Source organism: Pelodiscus sinensis, chromosome 18 (assembly GCF_052426305.1).
Source record: "Pelodiscus sinensis isolate ZL-2025 chromosome 18, ASM5242630v1, whole genome shotgun sequence".
NCBI lineage: Eukaryota > Metazoa > Chordata > Testudines > Trionychidae > Pelodiscus > Pelodiscus sinensis.
Window position 1 is genome coordinate 30,916,554 of NC_143069.1, and position 20,305 is coordinate 30,936,858.

Here is a 20,305-nt window from a genome sequence, read left to right on the forward strand (position 1 = left end):
AGCACTTTGACTGAGCAACGACAGGCCAGGAATTCAACTACGAAAACGCGGCTCAGCAGAAGACCATTATATTTTGTTTTAGCTCCCACCTGTGGGCTGCAAACAAACGGGCCGTGGGCCGCATGTTGAGTAGCCCTGGTCTAAGTTACCCCTGACAGGCGTCTGTCCAACCTGCTCTTAAATATCTCCAGGGATAGAGATTCCATAACCTCCCTAGGCAACTTATTCCAGTGTTCATCCACCCGGACAGGCAGGAAGTTTTTCCTAATGTCCGAACTAAACCTCCCTTGCTGCAGTTTAAGCCCCTTGCTTCCTGGCCTATCCTCATAACGCGTCTACACAGAGAAAACCCTTCTCTCGAAATAACCCGTATTCCTCCTAAAATGAGGTTTAACAGTTATTTCGAGAGAAGGGTTTTTTCTCGAAATAAAACATGCTGTGTAGACGCGTTATTTCGAAATAGCGCCATAACGCGATTATGCAAATGAAGCGCAGGATAGTTAAGTCCCGACTTCATTTGCAATTTCGAATGTCTTCATTTGCATCCCTATTTCGAAATAGGGTGCAAGTGTAGACATACCCATAGACATTTAACATGTTTTTTTTCCTTGTTCTCCTTTTGTTTTAGCTCGTTCCCCCCTTGTGGCAGTGTGCACACCCCCTTCCAAGCATGGGGGGCTCAGAGGGGTGTGCAGACACTGCTCTTACCACTCCAGGGCAGCGCTGCCCAATGGCTGTGGGGAAGCCCAGGACTTTAACAGGGTTCAGAAAAGAGCTAGATACATTCGTGGCAGTTAGGCCCATGGCTGTTAGCCAGGCTAGGCCGGGATGGGGTCCCTAGTCTTGGTCAGAAGCTGATCATGTGAGGATCCCCTGTTCTCTTCACTCCCTCTGGGGCCCCTGGCGTTGGCCACGGTCGGTGGACAGGACACTGGGTTAGATGGACTTGGGTCTGACCCAGCGTGGCCATTCTGAGGTTCTAGAGCCGTGGTGTCCAACCAGTTGTGAAGCAGTAGCCACTAGAGAGGCGACTGCTGTAGCCAACTAGCCACACTCAACACGTGTGGCTAGCGTGTTGGACACCGCAGTTCTAGAGCCTATGGAGCAGCTGCTGCTTGCACGGCAGCGCAGCCTAATGGTCAGTACCAAGGGGGCTGTCACTAGGCTGGGAGGAGGGCCCCAGCTCCACCAGGCCCCGACCCACCGCCCTGGTAGTGGCATTGAAATCCACCCCTAGCTGAGCAGAGGATCCCACCAAAACACGCAGAGTCGCTTCCTACGGTCTCTAGCAGTGGGGATGATCCGTGAGGCTTCGGGTCCTCCGGCCCCACAGTGTAAGTCACCTTCCAGGGCTCTGCCGGGTCTGGAGGCTTGTTCTGGTCTCTGGCTCCCCTTGTCTGGATCTGTAGCTGGTCCGTCTCTGGAGCTCCTGTTCAGACTGAGCTGTGTTGCTCCCTTTTATACTCGCCCAGCGCTTGGCACCTGCCAAGTATGGCTGGGGAGGCGGGACTTCCTCCAACTACAGCGTATTAACCCCTTGCGGCCCAGTGCGGGGTGTGCGCCTCCCTGCCACACCCCTCCTTTCTCTAACCTCCTCTCTTTTCGCTTCCCAGTTGGTGCCCTCTCCCCACAGCCGCTTCTGAATCTCTCCGAGTTTCCTTTGGCCGACATCTGGGACAGCCTGTCTTTGGATGCCTCTGTCAATGCCACCCTTGATTTCCATCCCCCCCTGGGGACAGCTGCCGGCTTGGAGCCCGGTGCGCCATGGCTGATGTCGGGAATGAATCCAGGTGACTCTCCGGGGCGTTATACTTTAAATAATCACACGGGATCTTTTCGGGGGGGGATAAGGCAAAACGCCACATTTATTAATCATGTAACATTATTCTAGCATATGCATCTAGTGCACTTATACCCACATACTCACACCAAACCGCCTTGTCCATGTTCGAGTTACCAGTCTGTTGCTCACATCTAGCCGCGGGCCAGCTGGTTTGAGGCGAGGCAGTGGACACCACAGTCCGGACTGGGGCTCCAAGCTTGAGAAGCTGAGCCCCAAAGACCCAGGCAAGACGCCCCCATCTTTTCTAGGGGCTTTTCTTCTGTTCCGTTCTGTGCACTGTGCACGGTCAGCTCCTGAACAGTGTGTAAACGTCTGTACCTCTGGAAGTTGTTTTCCATTGTGTGATCGGATTTGCTCAGTACTCTAGGGTGTGCTCATTTTTTAGGGTTACTCTTATGGGGTGGGGGGAGGTGAACAATTCTACCCGTGTGCTGCTTGTGCATGAGAGCTTGTGCTCTCATATGGAGCTGAATTCTCCCTGCTGCCAATTCCCCCCTCTCACTGGAGCTCTCCTGTAGGAGCTAGATTCCTCAGGAAGGGATTCTTCCCACCTTAGCAACACACGGACACTCACCCCCACTAACAGAGCACGTCTGAGAGGTCACTCACACGCTGACCCTGGACTCAGCAGGCTGGTTTAACAGCCATGCCACACCGCACCCTCCTGTGCCTTTGGACTCCGTGGGCTGGATTGAACAGCACGTCAAGCTGCCATCCTCATATGCCCCCAGGTTCAGCACCTCCCTGTCCCCACTCCCACACCACAATCATTCGCTGGTAAACCACACGATGAGCAAACCCCACAGGATGTTTGGGCCCGACGGGGATCGTTAGCGTGGGTACAAGAAGCGTTGTTGCAGAGCGAATGGGGAAGCCAAAACAACACCCCTGAGGAAAAACGAGTGAGAGAGAAAGGAGAAGAGAGAGAAGCAACCCGCTTACCAATGAAAGTGATTTATTTCGGGGTAGTGAATAGATATATATGAGGAGCCAAACACAAAACAGTTACAATATTACATCTAAATTGAATCTGATTACAAATGTTAGGGCTAGCAATCCATAGGGCACGGTCAGGAGGTTATGCTCAGAGAGAGGTAGTGTGGGGAGGGGGGAGAGAGAGGAGAGAGAGAGACCTCACCACTCCATGGAGCTTGTACTAATCGGGGTTCCCAGGTGGTGATGGGAGCCGGGGGTCCAGAGGGCAGGAGACAAGCAGAGCAGAGCCCCCAGCACGATCAGGCAGGAGATGAAGACGTCTCAATGGAACGGATGCAGTTTAAATCCAGGCAACAGAACAGTTTTTCTTGGGCAAGGGCAGGAGTTTTTGCAGGTTCAGGACAAGGGCAGGAGTTTTGTAGGTTAGGGGGGAGGGATAGCTCAGTGGTTTGAGCATTGACCTGTTAAAGGCAGGGTTGTGAGTTCAATCCTTGCCAAGGCCATTTAGGGATTCAGAGCAAAAATTTGTCAGGGATGGTACTTGGCCCTGCTGTGAAGGTAGGGGACTGGACTCAATGACCTTTCAAGGTCCCTTCCAGCTCTAGGAGATAGGCAATCTCCATTAATTTAGGACAATAGTTGGAGGAGGACACTGGATTTGTTTCTGGGTAAACAGAGGTGAGACAATAGACTGAGCACCAAGCACCCCTGGCTGTGGGTGATGCTCCTTGAAGGTGCTCACAATGCAACTAGGCAGTTTCAGTATTTGGATGTCAATAGGATCCATGACTAGAATGGGTCTGATCATGACTAATTTGGGGGTGAGCAGGCCTGGGTTCATCAGCATCTGGAGCAGAGATTTCCCATCAGGCCGTGCTTCTCTGCTTTCCTAAAATCATAGAGCTGGAAGAGACCTCAGGATTCATCAAGTCCAGCCCCCTGCCCAAGGCAGGACCAATCCCAACTTAATCAACCCAGCCAGGGCTTTGTCAAGCCGAGACTTAAACACCTCTAGGGATGGAGATTCCACCCCCTCCCTAGGGAACCCATCCCAGCGCTTCCCCACCCTCTTAGGGAAATAGCTTTTCCTAATATCCAACCGAGACCTTTCCCAGTGTAACTTGAGACCATTGCTCCTTGTTCTGCCATCCCTCGCTACTGTGAACAGCCTCTCTCCATCCTCTTTGGAACCTCCCTTCAGGAAGTTGCAGGCTGCTCTCAAATCCCCCCTCACTCTTCTCTTCTGCAGACTAAACAAACCCAAGTCCCTCAGCCTCTCCTCATAGGTCATGAGCTCCATCCCCCTAATCATTTTGGTCACCCTCCGCTGGTCCCTCTCCAATGCGTCCACATCCTTTCTGTAGTGGGGGGCCCAGAACTGGACACAATACTCCAGATGTGGCCTCACCAGAGCCGAATAAAGGGGAATAATCACATCTCTGGATCTGCTGGCAATGCTTCTCCTAACGCACCCTAATATGCCATTAGCCTTCTTGGCTACAAGGGCACACTGTTGACTCATGTCCAGCTTCTCATCCACTGGAATCCCCAGGTCCTTTTCTGCAGAACTGCTACTTAGCCAGTCGGTCCCCAGCCTGTAACAATACTTGGGATTCTTCCATCCCAAGTGCAGGACTCTGCACTTGTCCTTGTTGAACCTCATCAGAGGCCCAATCCTCTAATCTGTCCAGGTCACTCTGGACCCTATCCCTGCCCTCCAGCGTATCTACCAGAGGAGGCGGTGAAGGCTAGGACTATAATAGAGTTTAAAGAGAAGCTAGATAATTTAATGGAGGTTAAGTCCATAAAAGGCTATTAGCCAGGGGATAAAATGGTGTCCTTGGCCTCTGTTTGTCAGAGGCTGGAGAGGGATGGCAGGAGACAAATCACTTGATCGTTGTATTCAGTCCACCCTCTCTGGGGCACCTGGTGCTGGCCACTGTCGGCAGACAGGCTACTGGGCTAGATGGACCTTTGGTCTGACCCAGTACAGCCGTTCTTATGTTCTTATGAATGTACATCACTCAAAGGTGGTTTGAGCGAATTATTTCATGTAACCCATCGATCTTCATGTCATGAGCCGCTGGTTCTGTTGATCTTACTCTGTTGTATGTATCGTGTGTGTGTGTAAAATTAGACACATGGAGTGGGGAATACTTTGTGAGTTTCGAATGTGTGAGTGGGAGACAAGGAGGGTGTTGCCTGCAACTTCTAGATGAGCCACCTTTAAACAATCTTTTGTCCTTAAGTCTGAGCAGTGGTTGGTAGGGAGTGGCCTCACCTTAACAAAAGGAATAGGAAAGCAGAGGCCCCGGTCTTTTGGCTGGGCTGCACCTGAAGGAAGGGGCCAGGGACCTCAGGGTGGGGAAGAGCGCCCTGGTTTGGAGGAGCAGCTGGAAAAGAAGTTTTAGGGTAAGTTTGATGAAGTTTGTACTGAGGTGTCAGTGGAGAATTAGCCAAGCGGTTTTGTGTCTTTTGATTCGTAACCTACTTTGCTCTGCCTGTTCTCACTTCTAACCACTTAAACCCGACTGCTTCCACTTAATAGAATCATTTTATTTTCTATCAAACCCAGTGTCATTAATTGTTACCTGGGGGGGGGGGGGAGGGGAACCAGTGTGCACCTTCCCCCTTTCATTGTTAAAGGGGACTGACCTAATTCTTTGGGGTTTGATCCCATCTGGGGAGTGCTGCCTTAGGAAGGTGGTTCAGTGTCTGTGCTGCTTCTCGGTGGGGACAGGGACCTCAGCTCGCGTCTTTGGCTGGGGGAGACCAGTGGAGCGGGCCCAGCAGGACCGGGCGGTGAGGAGTCCCAGAGAGCGGGAAGTGAGTGGCCGTGGCCGTGTCAGCATCCTGAGGGGTCGTCTGTGACCTCACCCCATCACATAAGCATCCCAGGGAATCCTGCCCATCAGTTTTCTGAGGGAGTCGAAGTCTGCTTTTCTGAAGTCCAGGGCGTGTGTTTTGCTACTCTCCTTTCTTCCTTTGGGCAGGATCCGGAAATTGACCATGGTGCCCAGGTTGTCACCCACCTCTACTTCCCCTCCTAGTTCCTCCCTGTGTGTGAGCAGCAGGTCAAGCTGCACACGGCCGCTGGTCAGTATCCCAGAGTTCAGTGCGGTTCCTGCTTTGCAAGAGCTGGTCTCCATGCTGGATGCTAATGGAGAAATCTCTTTGTTCTGTCTTCCTTGAAGATGAGCCTGGGGTGTTTCTTTAATTCTATCCCCTTGTCTGAAGGGGCTTAGGTGGGTCTTCCCTGGCCTTTTCCTTGCAGTTGTCTTTGATTCAAGTAGAGGCCTGGGGAAGGGGGATGGCTTTCTATGAGTGTCCCTCCCTGGCTCCCCAAGAACACAGAGCTGGTAAGTAACAATTGTCAGCGTGTGGTGTTGTCTGGTTTAGGTAGGGCTGCTTGTCTGTAACTCCAAGGCCGCCTTGGTCTGGCACCAATCTCTTTTCCTTAGGGCTCATTTTCACTCCTCCTTTGGCCATCTGGACGCTGAGGAGACCTTGGAGTTTTATCTCTTTCTCCAAAGCTTCGTATTCCTTGCCCGTTCACTCCCCCCAGGCCCCAAGGACTACATAATTGCTTCATGTAGGCGGAGGGATAGAATTGCCTTTGTAAGGTTCCAATTCGAATCTCCACTCTTGTTAGTACAAAACTTCAGTTATTTAGTACGGCTCTTTTACCCCACAGCCTGCATTCCAGTTAGCCCGAGGCGTAACAGTGTGGTCTTGCTGAGTCGCAGAGGTTCTTCTGGTCTCTTTCTGTCTTGACGTTAGATACAGACACAAACAGTCTGCTTGATGCTTCTTTAAAACTAATAAAAGAAAAGAAAGTTCTTCACACAGCGTGTAGTCAACCTGTGGAACTCCTTGCCGGAGGAGGCTGTGAAGGCTAGGTCTATAACAGAGTTTAAAGAGAAGCTAGATAATTTCATGGAGGTTAGGTCCATAAAAGGCTATTAGCCAGGGGATAAAATGGTGTCCTTGGCCTCTGTTTGTCAGAGGCTGGAGAGGGATGGCAGGAGACAAATCGCTTGATCATTGTCTTCGGTCCACCCCCTCTCGGGCACCTGGTGCTGGCCACTGTCGGCAGACAGGATACTGGGCTAGAAGGACCTTTGGTCTGACCCAGTACGGCCGCTCTTATGTTCTTTACCGACGGCCTGAAAGAATAGCCAGAGAGGGGCGTTCGGCGGGGTTACAGGCATTTAACATTTATTCTTACGCTACCCATTAAGCACAATACATAAAACATCTTAGCCTTGTCTCAACCCAGCCATCTCTGCCCCAGGGCATGTTGGGTAAACCTGGCCAATGGCTTAGCTGAGCTCCGTTAGCCTATATCTCTCCTGATGTCTCTGTTTCTCCAGAGCTTGTGGACCTCCTCTGCAGCACCCTGGGCTCCTACCCCGACGGCCTGCCGGTGGTCAGCCTGAGGAAAGCCATGTGGCAGCAGCACGGGGTGAACCTGGAGCAGTACAGCCAGCAACGGGGATTTCTGAACACCCTGGACTATCTGACCACGCTGGATGAGGTCAGACTGCAGGGGCTGGAGAGAGGGGACAGTTGTCTTGTCAAGCTTCACACAGGTGAGGAGAAAGGGCTGGAGTCCAGGCGTCAGGGCTGACCAAGTCCAGGTTAAGGATGAGGGCATTTTATCCCACCGCTGACACCAATGGACATCTTGCAGCTTCCTCGGAGGCCCACTTGCGTGTGTGGGCTTGGGTTCCTACTGGTGGTTTTTGGGCTTAACTAAGGTGTCCGGGATGAAACGCTACCACCTGGAGGCAGCATGAGGAACCCTTGTCTGTGACATAGGGCGACACGGTGTCAGTGTAGATGGCGTATTGCGTGTTTCGACGGTTACTGGCTTCCAGGAGCTGTCCCGCCATGCCCTTCCCTGCTAGTCCAATGGTCACAAGCGCTGCTGGTGAGGACACGCACCGACAATACAAGGAACCAAGTTCCATTTAATAGCCACGGTGCCCATGTGCCGACCGAATTTTATAGTGGCGTCGTGGCCTTCGGCGCATCTAGAGTCAAACCAAATTGAAGTTTATTTGACTGAGCGTGTGGCAGATTCAAAGAAGGGCTTGCAAACGTGAGATTGCAGGGAAAAGCAACCCATAACATGCCACTTCGGCCTCTGGTTTGTTAGCAGACAGGACAAGAATGTGTTAAGATATTTCTCACCCGAAACCTCGGTCCCTACGACGCTTGGCCGGCCCAGAGAGCTGGGATTTCTGGAGGCACTCCTGCTGTCAAAGTAATGGAGATCATCTCGGGCCCATTTCTTCTCTTGTAGGGCGGGTCTACACTTGAAGCCAGCCGGGCGGTGCTCACATCCCCAAGCAATGTGGTTGAGCGGGCTTAACTTTCTGGCTGTTATAATCCCCCATTTGTGTTCCTCTTTCACGAACCAGGCCTTTCAGTATAGTTCGCTTTTGTTTTGGTAAATGCCGGGGCTTGTACCAGCCCTGGACTGTAAACAGGGTAGGGTTGGATCGAAAGATGCTGATGGATTTGCTCTGTTTTGGGCTAGTCGAGGCCCACCCTGCCTCGGGCGCGGGTGGGGAGACCCGTTTCACCTCCAGCTGTTTTGGAACCGAATAGCCTGTCTTTCTAGGTGTCTCTTAAACTCTTTCCCATGCCAACACAACACGCTAGCCGTGAGCGTACGCCAGACCTTTGCCTTCTGCCACATGCTCCCTTCAGAGCCTATCGCTTCCGTACGGTTTTTATACCTGTCTGAGCAGGTCTGTGCCACCTTCCCCAGTGCAGTGGCCTCTCCTGTGGCACCAGGCGTCCCTGCCACAAGGCAAGGCCTCCTGCCCCCAGGAACGGACACCGGGTGTGTGGTGGGAGATGCCGTTTGATCAGGGCGGCTCAGCTGTAGAGGAGGATGGGGGGAGGGCTTGACATACGCTGGTGACTTTTCTGAATGGAAAGATTTACAATTTTTTTTTTTACATGCAAACTTGAAATTTTCTGTGCAAGGCTTGGGCAGAAACAACTTTTTCGATCTTTTTCTCTTGGACGGACGAGTCTGTTTCTCATTTTTGTTATGAAAATAAGTTGTTTTCTGCTGGTTTGTTGCCAAAATGACTTTTAACCTTCCATTTTTGTCTTTTTTTTGTTGTTTCTCTTTCCTTTTTATCTCTCTCCTCCTGTTTCTTTTTTCCCTGCCCCTTTATTGCTGTTTTTCTTCCCGCCTTCCCAGCAGGATCTGCGCCCAGGCCGCCACCTCTGGATCCCGCTGGGTTTCCTTCATCCGAGCTCTGGCTCGGCCCCCCCACCAGCGCCATCCCCACTACAGCCCCGGATCTTGCTCTACCGCCCATGGCTGCTGCCAGCCTGGATCCCACCAGCTTGCCACCGGCATCAACCACAAAGCCAGGTGAGGTCTGGGGGGAGGGGCTGGCTAGTTAGGATCCTACATGTGGGAAGCGCTGGTTCTCGGCCCGGCTGAGCAGGGAGGCCGAGGGCTGGACCAGACCCAAAGGCTGCTTCCTCCATGTCCTACCCTAAGGAGGCAGTGTCCCAGTGCATGCTGGGAAAACTTGATCAATGGCCTGTTAGTATCCTGCTGTCCAAATGTCTCTGTTCCAGGGGATGCTGGGAAAACCTGGCCTATGGGCAGCCATACCCTACTGCCCGGCTGTCTCTGCCCTGGTGCATGCTGGGAAAACCTGGCCTATGGGCGGCCATATCCCACTATACATCCATCTCTGCCCTGGTGCATGCTGGGAAAACCTGGCCTATGGGCGGCCATACCCCACTGTCCATCCATCTCTGCCCTGGTGCATGCTGGGATAACCTGGCCTATGGGTGGCCATACCCCACTGTCCATCCATCTCTGCCCTGGTGCATGCTGGGAAAACCTGGCCTATGGGCGGCCATATCCCACTATCCAGCCATCTCTGCCCTGGTGCATGCTGGGAAAACCTGGCCTATGGGCGGCCATACCCCACTGTCCATCCATCTCTGCCCTGGTGCATGCTGGGATAACCTGGCCTATGGCCGGCCATACCCTACTGTCTGTCTGTCTCTGCCCTGGTGCATGCTGGGAAAACATGGCCAATACCCCCCACACAGTCTCTCTGGGTGGTGGTTTCCAAGGGTTTATGTTTGGGGTCTCCCCTTCCTGACGCTCAGCCCTGCCCTCTCCCCCTCTCTGTAGACTTGAGTGAATTCCAGGCCCATGTCTCTCGCACCCTGAGCCGCCACCCCAAGGGCATGAGGGTGAAGCAGCTGGTGAAGGCCCTGCTGAAGGAGCACGGGGTGGACCTGCTGGAGATCAGCCAGGACAGGGGATACTGGGGGGTTGTGTCGTTCCTCCAGGGGGTGCCGGGCATCGAGCTCTGGAACCCGGAGAAGGGAGAGAAGTGCTGCGCCGTGAGCAGTGTCTTTAAGAAGGGTAGGTGTGTGTGTGGGGGGGGGGGGAGGGGACTTCCTGTGGGGCTGCCTGGGCCCCGCCCGCTTCCTGAGTGGGGTGAGCCCTCACACTGGCCTCTCCGCACCCAGCTGTGTCTGCCCCAGTGCATGCTGGGGAAACCTGGCCAATGGCTCTATAGAGCTGGCTTCTGTCCCGGTGCATGCTGGGAAAATATAACGAATGGCATCGGTGCCCTCTGGGTGTGCCTGCCCCAATGCATCCTGGGAAAACATGGCCAGTGGGCTGTCTGTTTCTTGCTGCCCAGTATCGCTCGGAGTGTCTCTGTCTTGCCAGATGTCGCGGACCCCCTTCCACTACTCCAGAGCACCCTGGGCTCCTACCCCCATGGCCTGCGGGTCTTGAGGCTGAAGAAGGTCATGTGGCAGCAGCACGGGGTGAATCTGGAGGAGTTCAGCCAGCGGCAGGGATATCTGAACACCCTGGACTATCTGACCAGCCTGCGTGGGATCGTGCTGCAGGGGCTGGAAAGAAAGGAAAAGTGTCTTGTCAAGCTTCACACAGGTGAGGAGAGAGGGATGGAATCCAGGCGTCAGGGCTGACCTGGTCTTCTCCAGGTTATCCCACCGCTGACACCAATGGTCGTCCTGCACCTTCCTCTGAGATCTAATAGACTTTCTAGCCCTTTGGGCTCCCTCCCCACTGCGAAATTTCACCTGCAATGGACCTTGCTACTGCCGTCACGCACCACCTTCCCTCCCCAAGAATAGAGGCCCTGGTGCATTGTGGGAGATGTAGTCTGACCAGAGAGCCTGGGCTGTAGAGGAGAATAGGAGACCTGCAGCTTCTGAACTACAACTCCCATAAGGTACCAGAGTGACTTTTCTACATTGAAATAGCTCGGCTTTTTTACTGAAAACTTGACATTTCCTCTGGAAACTTTGGAACTGTGGAACTTTGTGAGTCCTTTTCGCGTTTTCTTGACAAAAGCAACTTTATTTTTGCCTTTTGACGGCATCCATTTTTCTTCTGATTTTTGGCAAAAGTGAGGTATTTCCCTCAGTATCTTTTTTGACAAAAGTGACTTTTAAATTTGACGTTAATGAGGAAAAACCACTTTTTCCCTGTTCTGTTTTTTTGACAAAAGCAACTCTTTTTTTTTTCCTCACATTGCCTGAACCAAAATGGCCTTTTTTCCCTGCAACATTTTTTTGACGCAAACCATTTTTTCCTCGTTTTCCCCCTCTCTCTTTTGACACGAGTCTTATTAACAAAAGCAATCCTCCCTTCTCCCCGCTGGATTTTTTGGCTCTTGTCTTCCTCAGCATCCTTCACAAATAGCGACTTCTTTTTGTTCCCTCAGGCCTGGTCTATGCTTAAAAAGTCAGTCCACTGAGCTCGGCTGCTCAGGGCTATGAACAAACCTATCTCTAGAGCCCTGTAACTTTGTTGCGTTAACCTTGGCGCCAGCTTCACTGGGCCAAGGATGAATGGGTCTGTTGACACAGCTTCTGTTAATCGGGGAGCTGAGTTCCTCTAGTGCCGGCGTCTACGCGGTGGGGTCGCAGCGGCAGAAATGCGCCCTCGGGACGTGGCCTCGGGAGTTTTCTGACAGAATCGAGGGTTTTGGGGTTCTGTTTTTCGCGCTGATGTCTGACGAAAGCCTCCATTCCTCACAAAGAGAGGACCAAAGAGGCTTTCTACCAAACATCTCTCTCTCTCTCTCTCTCTCTTTTTTTTTGTTATTTTGGCAAACGTATTGCTTATTTTCCCCATCTTTTTGGCCCCACATGTGGCAGGAAGGGAGGAGGGGCCAGCTGGGCTGGTGAGGGATAGCCATGTCGGGTGGCAGGAGTTGGGCGGGGGCATGCTGGGGGGGGGGGTGTCCTTGTCCTTTTACTCCCACTGAGGTGTTCTTCTTTCTTCTCCCCTCCTTTTAGGTGTTGCTGTGAGGGCCCCTGCCCCACCGCCGCCCCTGGACCCCGCTTGCCCTTCAGCCTGGCCCACCAGCAGCCCCCTGCCCGCCACCCCCGCCAGCTCCTCGCAGCCTGGCGCCGAGGCGCTGCCGGGACCCGCGGGGGAGCCTCCGGGTGAGCCGCTCAGGCAGCCCCTCAACATGGCTGCCACCTGTGGGGAACGAGCCCGGGGGCGAGCCTCTGCCCAAGCAAGGCCCCCCCCAGTGCCACAGAGCCTGAGCACCCGTTTGCCCCCGAGGGTAGGGCTCGGTGGGGCTCGGAGGCTGGTCTTGTGCCCTGCCCCATAGATTCTCCCAGTGATGGGCAAGGGGAGGGAGGGAGATGGCTCTGTGGGGCTGTGTTGGGGTGGGTTGGGGGTGTAAGTGCCATTGGCATTTGTGGGGAAGCTGCGGGGGGGGGGGGTCATTTGTGGGAATGGAGGGGGATAAAGTGGAGGGGCAAATGTGGGAGCAGGCTGGTGAGGGGGGCTGTGGCGGGGGGTGTTCCTGGGGGGCGGGGGATGGAAGGAGCGTGTGGCCGGGCAGAGGAGTTGGCTGAGGGGACACATGAGTGGCAGACCATAGGGGGTGGGAGGCGCGGCGTGTGGGGTCCCCCACGGCGGGATCCTGACCCCCCTCGCCCCCCACTCTCTGCAGCCTTGGCCGAGGTGGCGGCCTGGGCGGAGGAGGTGCTGGGACGCTTCCCGCTGGGGCTGAAGGTGGCCAAGCTGAAGGAGGTGCTGCGGCGGGAGCGCGGGCTGGACCTGGAGGCGCTGAGCCGCCAATGGGGCAGCGGGGACGCCCTGGGCCTGCTCCAGGCTCTGCCCCACCTCTGGCTGCAGGACCCGGGCCGGGGCGACGCCTGCCTGGCCCGGCTGGACCTGGGTAGGTGGGCACGCGGCAGGGGGCCCACAGCGCCGGCCGGAGGGGCGGGGGTGAAAGGCAGGAGGAGGAGGGACGCAGCTGGGGGTGGGGGAAGGAGTCCTGAAGAGTAGGGCCTGGGCGTGTGCCCAGGGTATTGGGGTTCCCCATGGTGTGGGAGGGTGGGTATTGGGGTTCCCCATGGTGTGGGGGGTGGTTTCAGTGCACAGCCTGGGTTATGGGGTTCCTCGTGGTGGGGGAGGATGTAGCTGAGGGGGAAGGGCCGGGCATGGGGCAGCAGGGCCCTGCCTGGTGGCGACCCCTTGGGGGACTTGCTGTCACGCTACTGAGAGGCAGGTTTTCTTCCTCCTCAGCTGCTGCCCGTCACCCGCCCGCGTCCCCACCCCTCTCGGCAGGGCAGGACAGCGCGCCCCCGGACCCTGCCGCCCCCCTGCTGCCGGCGGAGCCTCATGGGATGGCCGAGCCAGATGGGATGGTGGGCATGATCCAGGAACTCCTGGCCCTCTACCCCTTCGGCCTGCACGTGAAGAACCTCAAGAAGGTGCTGAAGGAAAAACACGGAGCCAGCCTGGAAGACTGGAGGAAGGCCAGGGGCTACCTGGACGCCGTGTCCTTCCTGCGGGACGTCCCGGGTCTGGTGCTCCGGGACCCACAGAAGAACAACAAATGTCTCGTGCAGCTCCAGAGAGGTAGGGAGCACAGCCCGGAGGCGGGGTCCGAAGCCCGGTGTCCCAGCTCTCATCCCCCCCCTGCTCTAACCACTAGACCTTACACCCCTCCCAAAGCTGGGGTCAGAACCCAGCTGTCCCAGCTCCCAGCCCCTTTGCTCTAACCCAGTGTTTCCCAATTTTATTTGGCTGAGGAACCCTTTTCAGCTTTTCAAAATTTCAAGGAACCCCCTAGGTTTGTCAAGCAAAAAAAAAAAAAAAAAAAGGCGGGGGAGGAGAGAGGGACCCACCAATTCATGAAATTCACATCCCTTCCCCAAGACCCCCCCATCTCCCTTCTGTGAGGCCTCATCCGCTCTGTTTCCCTCCTCTCCATCACTTGCTCTCCCCAGCCCTTATACCCGTCTCAACCTAGTGCGTGAGATGTGGGGTGGGAATGAGGGATTTGGGTGCGGGAAGGGGTGAGAAGTACAAGCTCTGGGAGGGAATTTGGATGCAGGAGACGGGGCTGTTGACTCAGGGAGGGGGCTCTAGGCTGGGGAGTGTTGGGTTCAGGTGGAAGGTTGGGGTGCTGAGCAAGCCAGGGCTTGTGGATGTGAGGGTGAGGGGTTTGGGCTGGGTATGTGAGGGGCTCAGCGCAAGGAGGCTGTGAGTATGATGGGCTCAGGACACAGATTTGTGGTGTGTGGATGGTGGAGGAGTGTTGTGGCGGAAGACTGGGGGTGTGGGGGTGCAGGAGTGCGGGGAGGTAAGAGGCTCAGGATGGGGGTTCCAGTGTATGATAGGCTCAGCTTTGGGGTCAGGTGGTGCAGGAGTGTTATGATGCTGCAGTGAGATGGGGGTTTGGCCCCAATTGGGGGCTTGTTGGCCTGGCTTCATTTTTAAATAAAATATGATGTCAGACTCAAAAGGTTTTAGCATTGTCTTGATATGTGAGAGGGGTGAGGAACCTGTTTTGAGTCAAAGGTCACTGACCCACAGAAAAGTCAGTTGTAGCCACACAAGTGAGATGCAAAAAAACAAAAAAAAGCTCCTCCAAAAACCCCCAAGCCTCACTAATGTGGTCCCAAATGTGCTGGTGGGGGTAGGGGACAGAGTCCTAGTGGGTGCTGGGGAGAGGGTGTTGCTGGGTGGAAGGATGCTGGCTCAGGTGGCAGGGTGCTGGGGCAAGGTGCTGGGACAGATAGGTGGCAGGGTGCTGGGGTCAGGGACATGGTCCTGCTGGGCACTAGGGTGACTGGCAGGGTGCTGGGACAAGGAACAGGGTGCTGCTGGGTGCTAGCGTGGATGGCAGGGGGCTGGGGCTGGGGCAGGGCCAGGGTGGTGCTGAGTCCTGGGGTGTGAGGCAAGGTGCTGGGGCCAGGGCGGTGCTAGGGTGGATGGCAGGGCTGTCAAGGAGCGGGATAGGGATGGGGTGCAGGATCTGGGAGGGGGCTGGGGGGCGGAAGGGGACAAGGTCCGGGTGGTAGGTAGGGTGCAGAAGCAGGCTGGATGTAGGGTGTCTGGCTACGAGGGAGGGTGCGAGGAGGGGACTTGGGTAGGAGTTGGACCTCCCTGATCTGGCACCCTCTAGACCTGACTGGTCCCAGATGAGGAATTTTTGGACCAGGGGAGGTCATTTCAGGGCTCCTGGTCCCCCCCCTCCCCACTAGGCTTCTTTGCACCTCTATCCCCTGCAACCAAACTAAGCTGCCCACCCCTGCTGGTTCCCTGCACTTCCCCCAAAACCATCCCTCACAATCCAAGGGAGCGCAGCACCAGTTCCCTGCAGCCCCTCCCAGCCCAGCTGAGCTGCCCGTCTGTTCCGTATGCCCTCCCTCATCCACCTCAGCCCAGCTGAGCCCGGCACTGGTTCCCTGCATGCCTCCCCCACAGCCCAGCTGAGCCCCGTCTCCCTGCACCTCCAAGCCCCACAAAACTGCTGAGCCAACAGCCGATTCCCTGCCCCTCCCTCCCCTTGAGTCTAGCCCCGGTTCCCGGCCCCTCCCTCCTCCTGCAGCCAAACTGAGCTCTGAGCTCCACACACACACACCCCACCCCACCGCCCAGCCCAGCTCCCCAGACCTCCCCACTCTGCAACCCAGCTGAGCTCAATTCCCCTGCACCTTCCCCCAAACCATGTAGACATGCTGAGCCAGTGCTGATTCCCTGCCCCTGCCTTCCTCCCTCCCCGTGGCTGTGTCTACACTGGCGCGATCTTGCGCCAAAGCAGCCGCTCTTGTGCAAAAACTTGCTGCCTGTCTACACTGGCCGTGTGTTCTTGCGCAAGTACACTGACGTTCTCATGTATGAAATCAGGGCTTCTTCCGCAAGAACTACGATGCTCCCGCTCAGGAATAAGCCCTTTTGAGCAACTATTCTTGCGCAAGAGGCCAGTGTAGACAGGCAACATGAATTTCTTGAGCAAGGAAGCCCTGTGGCTAAAATGGCCATCGGCACTTTCTTGGGCAAGAGAGCGTCCACACTGCCATAGATGCTCTTGTGCAAAAGCACAGCTCGCACATGGAAGAGTGGACGTGTTCTTGCACAAGAAACAACCAGTGTAGACAAAGCCTAAGAGTTTCCTCACCTGAGCAAAATGAATTTTGTGTTGTGCACCAGTATTGAGCTCATGTGGCTTGTTTGGATGTGCCACCCAAGTTATTAATACATATTTTTAAACCTCGACCTTTTCCCTCTGCTGCCCCCCGACTCCTCACCTTCCTCTGCTGTCCTGACTCCTGCCCTTCTCACTGCCCTCAGCCCTCCTGCAACCTGCCCCCCCTCCACCAGCCCTTCTCTCCTCCCTGTGCCCACTTCTCCAGTAGCCATACTCTGCTCATGTGAGCTACCCTTCCTCATCCCCTCGTCTAACACCTCCCTCTACACACCTGCCCTGCCTCTCTCCTCTGGTGCTGGTCCCTCCCCTGCAGGTCTCTGCCCTTCTGCTTCACCCCAGAATCCCCTGGCACCTGCACCTTCTCTTACCCCTGCACCCTCCTGGTGCCTCCCCCTTCCCTCACTTCCCCTGCCCCCTTTGCTCCATTTTTCCCTGATGCCCACCCCTCACCACCCTCTGCCCCCGTTCCCCTCATGCCCCTGTGCCCTCTCACATGACTTGCTCCATCCCAGCCTTCCTCATGCCCACCCCTTCTTTCAAGCCTTCTCCCAGCACCTCCCCTCACCCCTCTAGCCCCCAATGCTCTTACCCTCTCCTCTCCCAGCATCACCCTGTCCCCCTCCCACTGACACCTCCCCTCTGCCCTTTTCCTCATTGTCTGCGCTTGGCCCCCTGCCATTTGTCTCTCCTCCACCCCTGTCCCTTTGGTGCCTTCCCCTCCCCCTTCTCCTCCGCCTCCGCACAAGCCCCTTCCTCTCCCAGCCCTTCCCCTTTCCCCTCAGCACAAGCCCCTTCCCTTCCCTTCCCTTCCCTTCCCTTCCTCTCCCTCTCCCTCTCCCTCTCCCTCTCCCGTACCTTCTGCCTTCCACTTTGTGGGGCCAGAGTCTGTGCTCTGTCCCCAGGCTCTGAACCCACAACTCAGCCATTCGGCGCATCACAGCGCCCAGCAAGTTTAAAATCCCGGACTGTGACGTTACATCATGTCCAGGCGTCTCTCCACCCACTAGTCTGAGCACACTGCACAGGGCAGCAGCAGCCAGCCAGGGGGAGCTCGGGGAAGGTTGCACACGGCAGGGACGGGTCCGGGGACGGGGGAGAGACGCTCTGGGGCCGGGCTGGGAGGACGCGCGCGGGGGGTCAGGACCAGCTCTAGCTCCAAATATTGCGGGAGCATGGGCACCACAAGGCCACACAACTCCCCGCCCATGCCTCTGCTGGCTAGCCGGCTCTCTCTCTCTCTTTTTCAGAAGGGGCGGGGGAGCGCCAGCTCCTCGCGGAACCCCAGGGTTCTGCGGAGCACCAATTGGGAAACACTGCTCTAACCACTAGACCCCACTCCCCTCCCAAAGCGGGAGTCAGAACCCAGGTGTCCCAGCTCCCAGCCCCTTTGCTCTAACCATTAGACCCCACTCCCCTCCCAGAACCAGGGATGGACCCCAGGCGCCCTGGCTCCTTGCTCTAACCACTAGGAATCTGCCTAGCCCCACCATGGGAGCCCGACCAGCCCCCTGGGTTAAAGGTCAAAGGCAGCAACAGGTCATGCCAACCGGGGGCTCGTTACCCTTGGCTCTGTTGCCGCTTCACCCCTCCCCGAAATGACCCCGGGGGGGGGGGGGGGGGCGGTGTCTGTCATTGTGGGGTTAGGGGCAGGCCAGTGACGGCCCCATTCTGCCCTCTCCAGACTTTCCACCTCCCCACGCAGCGTCCTGTCCCGGGGGAGCAGCTGCCGACGTGCCCCCGGCCCCCGAGGGGTCTGAGAGCCGGGACGCCGGGGGCCGGGACCCGGAGCCTTCAGCTGCGCCGGAGAGAGGTTGGGGGACTGGAGAGCAAGTGTGAAAAATCAGGAGGCTTTGGGCTTTGGGTGGGGGGGGGTAAATCCGCTAATATTGGGCGGTTTGGTTACCCTGGAGAGAGGGGCGGGGGCGGTGCTGGGCAAGGGGAGGTGGGCTAGTAGATTTTGTGGCCCCCTCTAGGCTGTGGTGTGGGGCCAAAAAGGAGGGGTTCAGTGTGTGGGAGGGGGCTGCTGGGAAGCAGGTTTAGGATGTGGGGCTGGGGATGGAGGGAGCAGATCGGTGAGGGGGGCTGTGGAGGGGGGAGTTCCTGGGGGGTGGAGGATGGAAGGAGCGTGTGGCGGGGCAGAGAGGTTGGCTATGGGGCACGTCACTGGCAGGCCGTGGGGAGTGGTGGGGGGGCAGCGGGGACGCCCTGGGCCTGCTCCAGGCTCTGCCCCACCTCTGGCTGCAGGACCCGGGCCGGGGCGACGCCTGCCTGGCCCGGCTGGACCTGGGTAGGTGGGCACGCGGCAGGAGGCCGGAGGGGCGGGGGTGAGAGGCAGGAGGGGGAGGGACGCAGCTGGGGGCGGGGGAAGGAGTCCTGAAGGGTAGGGCCTGGGCGTGTGCCCAGGGTATTGGGGTTCCCCATGGTGTGGGAGGGTGTGGGTATTGGGGTTCCCCATGGTGTGGGAGGTGGTTTCAGTGCACAGCCTGGGTTATGGGGTTCCTCGTGGTGGGGGAGGATGTAGCTGAGGGGGAAGGGCCGGGCATGGGACAGCAGGGCCCTGCCTGGCGGCGACCCCCTTGGGGCACTTGCTGTCACTCTACTGAGAGGCAGGTTTTCTTCCTCCTCAGCTGCTGCCCGTCACCCGCCCGCGTCCCCACCCCTCTCGGCAGGGCAGGACAGCGCGCCCCCGGACCCTGCCGCCCCCCTGCTGCCGGAGGAGCCTCATGGGATGGCCGAGCCAGATGGGATGGTGGGCATGATCCAGGAAATCCTGGCCCTCCGTCCCTTTGGCCTGCTCGTGAAAAACCTCAAGAAGGTGCTGAAGGAAAAACACGGAGCCAGCCTGGAAGACTGGAGGAAGGCCAGGGGCTACCTGGACGCCGTGTCCTTCCTGCGGGACGTCCCGGGTCTGGTGCTCCGGGACCCACAGAAGAACAACAAATGTCTCGTGCAGCTCCAGAGAGGTAGGGAGCACAGCCCGGAGGCGGGGTCTGAAGCTCGGTGTCCCAGCTCTCATCCCCCCCCCCGCTCTAACCACTAGACCCTATACCCCTCCCAAAGCTGGGGTCAGAACCCAGGTGTCCCAGCTCCCAGCCCCTTTGCTCTAGCCATTAGACCCCACTCTCCTCCCAGAACCAAGGATGGACCCCAGGCGCCCTGGCTCCTTGCTCTAACCACTAGGAATCTGCCTAGCCCCTCCATGGGAGCCCGACCAGCCCTCTGGGTTAAAGGTCAAAGGCAGCAACAGGTCATGCCAACCGGGGGCTCGTTACCCTTGGCCCTGTTGCCGCTTCACCCCTCCCCGAAATGACCCCGGGGGGGGGGCGGCGGTGTCTGTCATTGTGGGGTTAGGGGCAGGCCAGTGACGGCCCCATTCTGCCCTCTCCAGACTTTCCACCTCCCCACGCAGCGTCCTGTCCCGGGGGAGCAGCTGCCGACGTGCCCCCGGCCCCCGAGGGGTCTGAGAGCCGGGACGCCGGGGGCCGGGACCCGGAGCCTTCAGCTGCGCCGGAGAGAGGTTGGGGGACCGGAGAGCAAGTGTGAAAAATCAGGAGGCTTTGGGCGGTTTGGTTACCCTGGAGAGAGGGGCGGGGACGGTGCTGGGCAAGGGGGCGGGTGGGCTAGTAGATTTTGTGGCCCCCTCTAGGCTCTGGAGTGGGGCCAAAAAGGAGGGGTTCAGTGTGTGGGAGGGGGTTGCTGAGAAGCAGGCCTGGGGTGTGGGGGCTGGTTGGGAGGGAGGGTGAGGGGGGAGGGGGGAGGGAGGGGGCTGGAGATGGTGGGGCTGGGTGGGAGGGAGGGTGCAGGAACAGAGGGAGGGTGTAGGCATTGGCTGGGGGGGGAGTGGGGTGAAGGATCTGGGCATGGGGGGGGTGCGCTTACCTGTGGCACCTTCCTGGGGACACAGGGCTGGAGTGCCAGCACTGGCTCCCCGATCCTGGATGGGAATCGCTGACCCTAAGAGGCTGAATTGAGGCAAACCAGGGGCTGGATCAGACCCCCGGGGCCCTAGGTTCCCCATCTCTGCCGT

General features: G+C 57.1%; 1 protein-coding gene across 7 annotated transcripts in view; it reads left to right on the plus strand.

The window, feature by feature from the left end:
* Positions 1-20,305, plus strand: part of LOC102446569 (uncharacterized) — a 29,724-nt gene that overhangs the window by 4,621 nt on the left and 4,798 nt on the right. For 3 of the 7 annotated variants that reach the window (XM_089770076.1, XM_089770075.1, XM_089770081.1), the window contains exons 3-13: positions 1,614-1,790; positions 7,153-7,371; positions 9,003-9,179; positions 9,963-10,199; positions 10,512-10,739; positions 12,116-12,265; positions 12,787-13,014; positions 13,365-13,700; positions 17,960-18,088; positions 18,906-19,241; positions 19,667-19,795. In XM_089770076.1, the coding sequence (XP_089626202.1) occupies positions 1,614-1,790; positions 7,153-7,371; positions 9,003-9,179; positions 9,963-10,199; positions 10,512-10,739; positions 12,116-12,265; positions 12,787-13,014; positions 13,365-13,700; positions 17,960-18,088; positions 18,906-19,241; positions 19,667-19,795 (2,346 nt within the window). The remainder of the gene's footprint in view (positions 1-1,613; positions 1,791-7,152; positions 7,372-9,002; positions 9,180-9,962; positions 10,200-10,511; positions 10,740-12,115; positions 12,266-12,786; positions 13,015-13,364; positions 13,701-17,959; positions 18,089-18,905; positions 19,242-19,666; positions 19,796-20,305) is intronic. The other 4 variants (XM_089770079.1, XM_089770080.1, XM_089770078.1 and 1 more) reach the window with 4 other exon arrangements.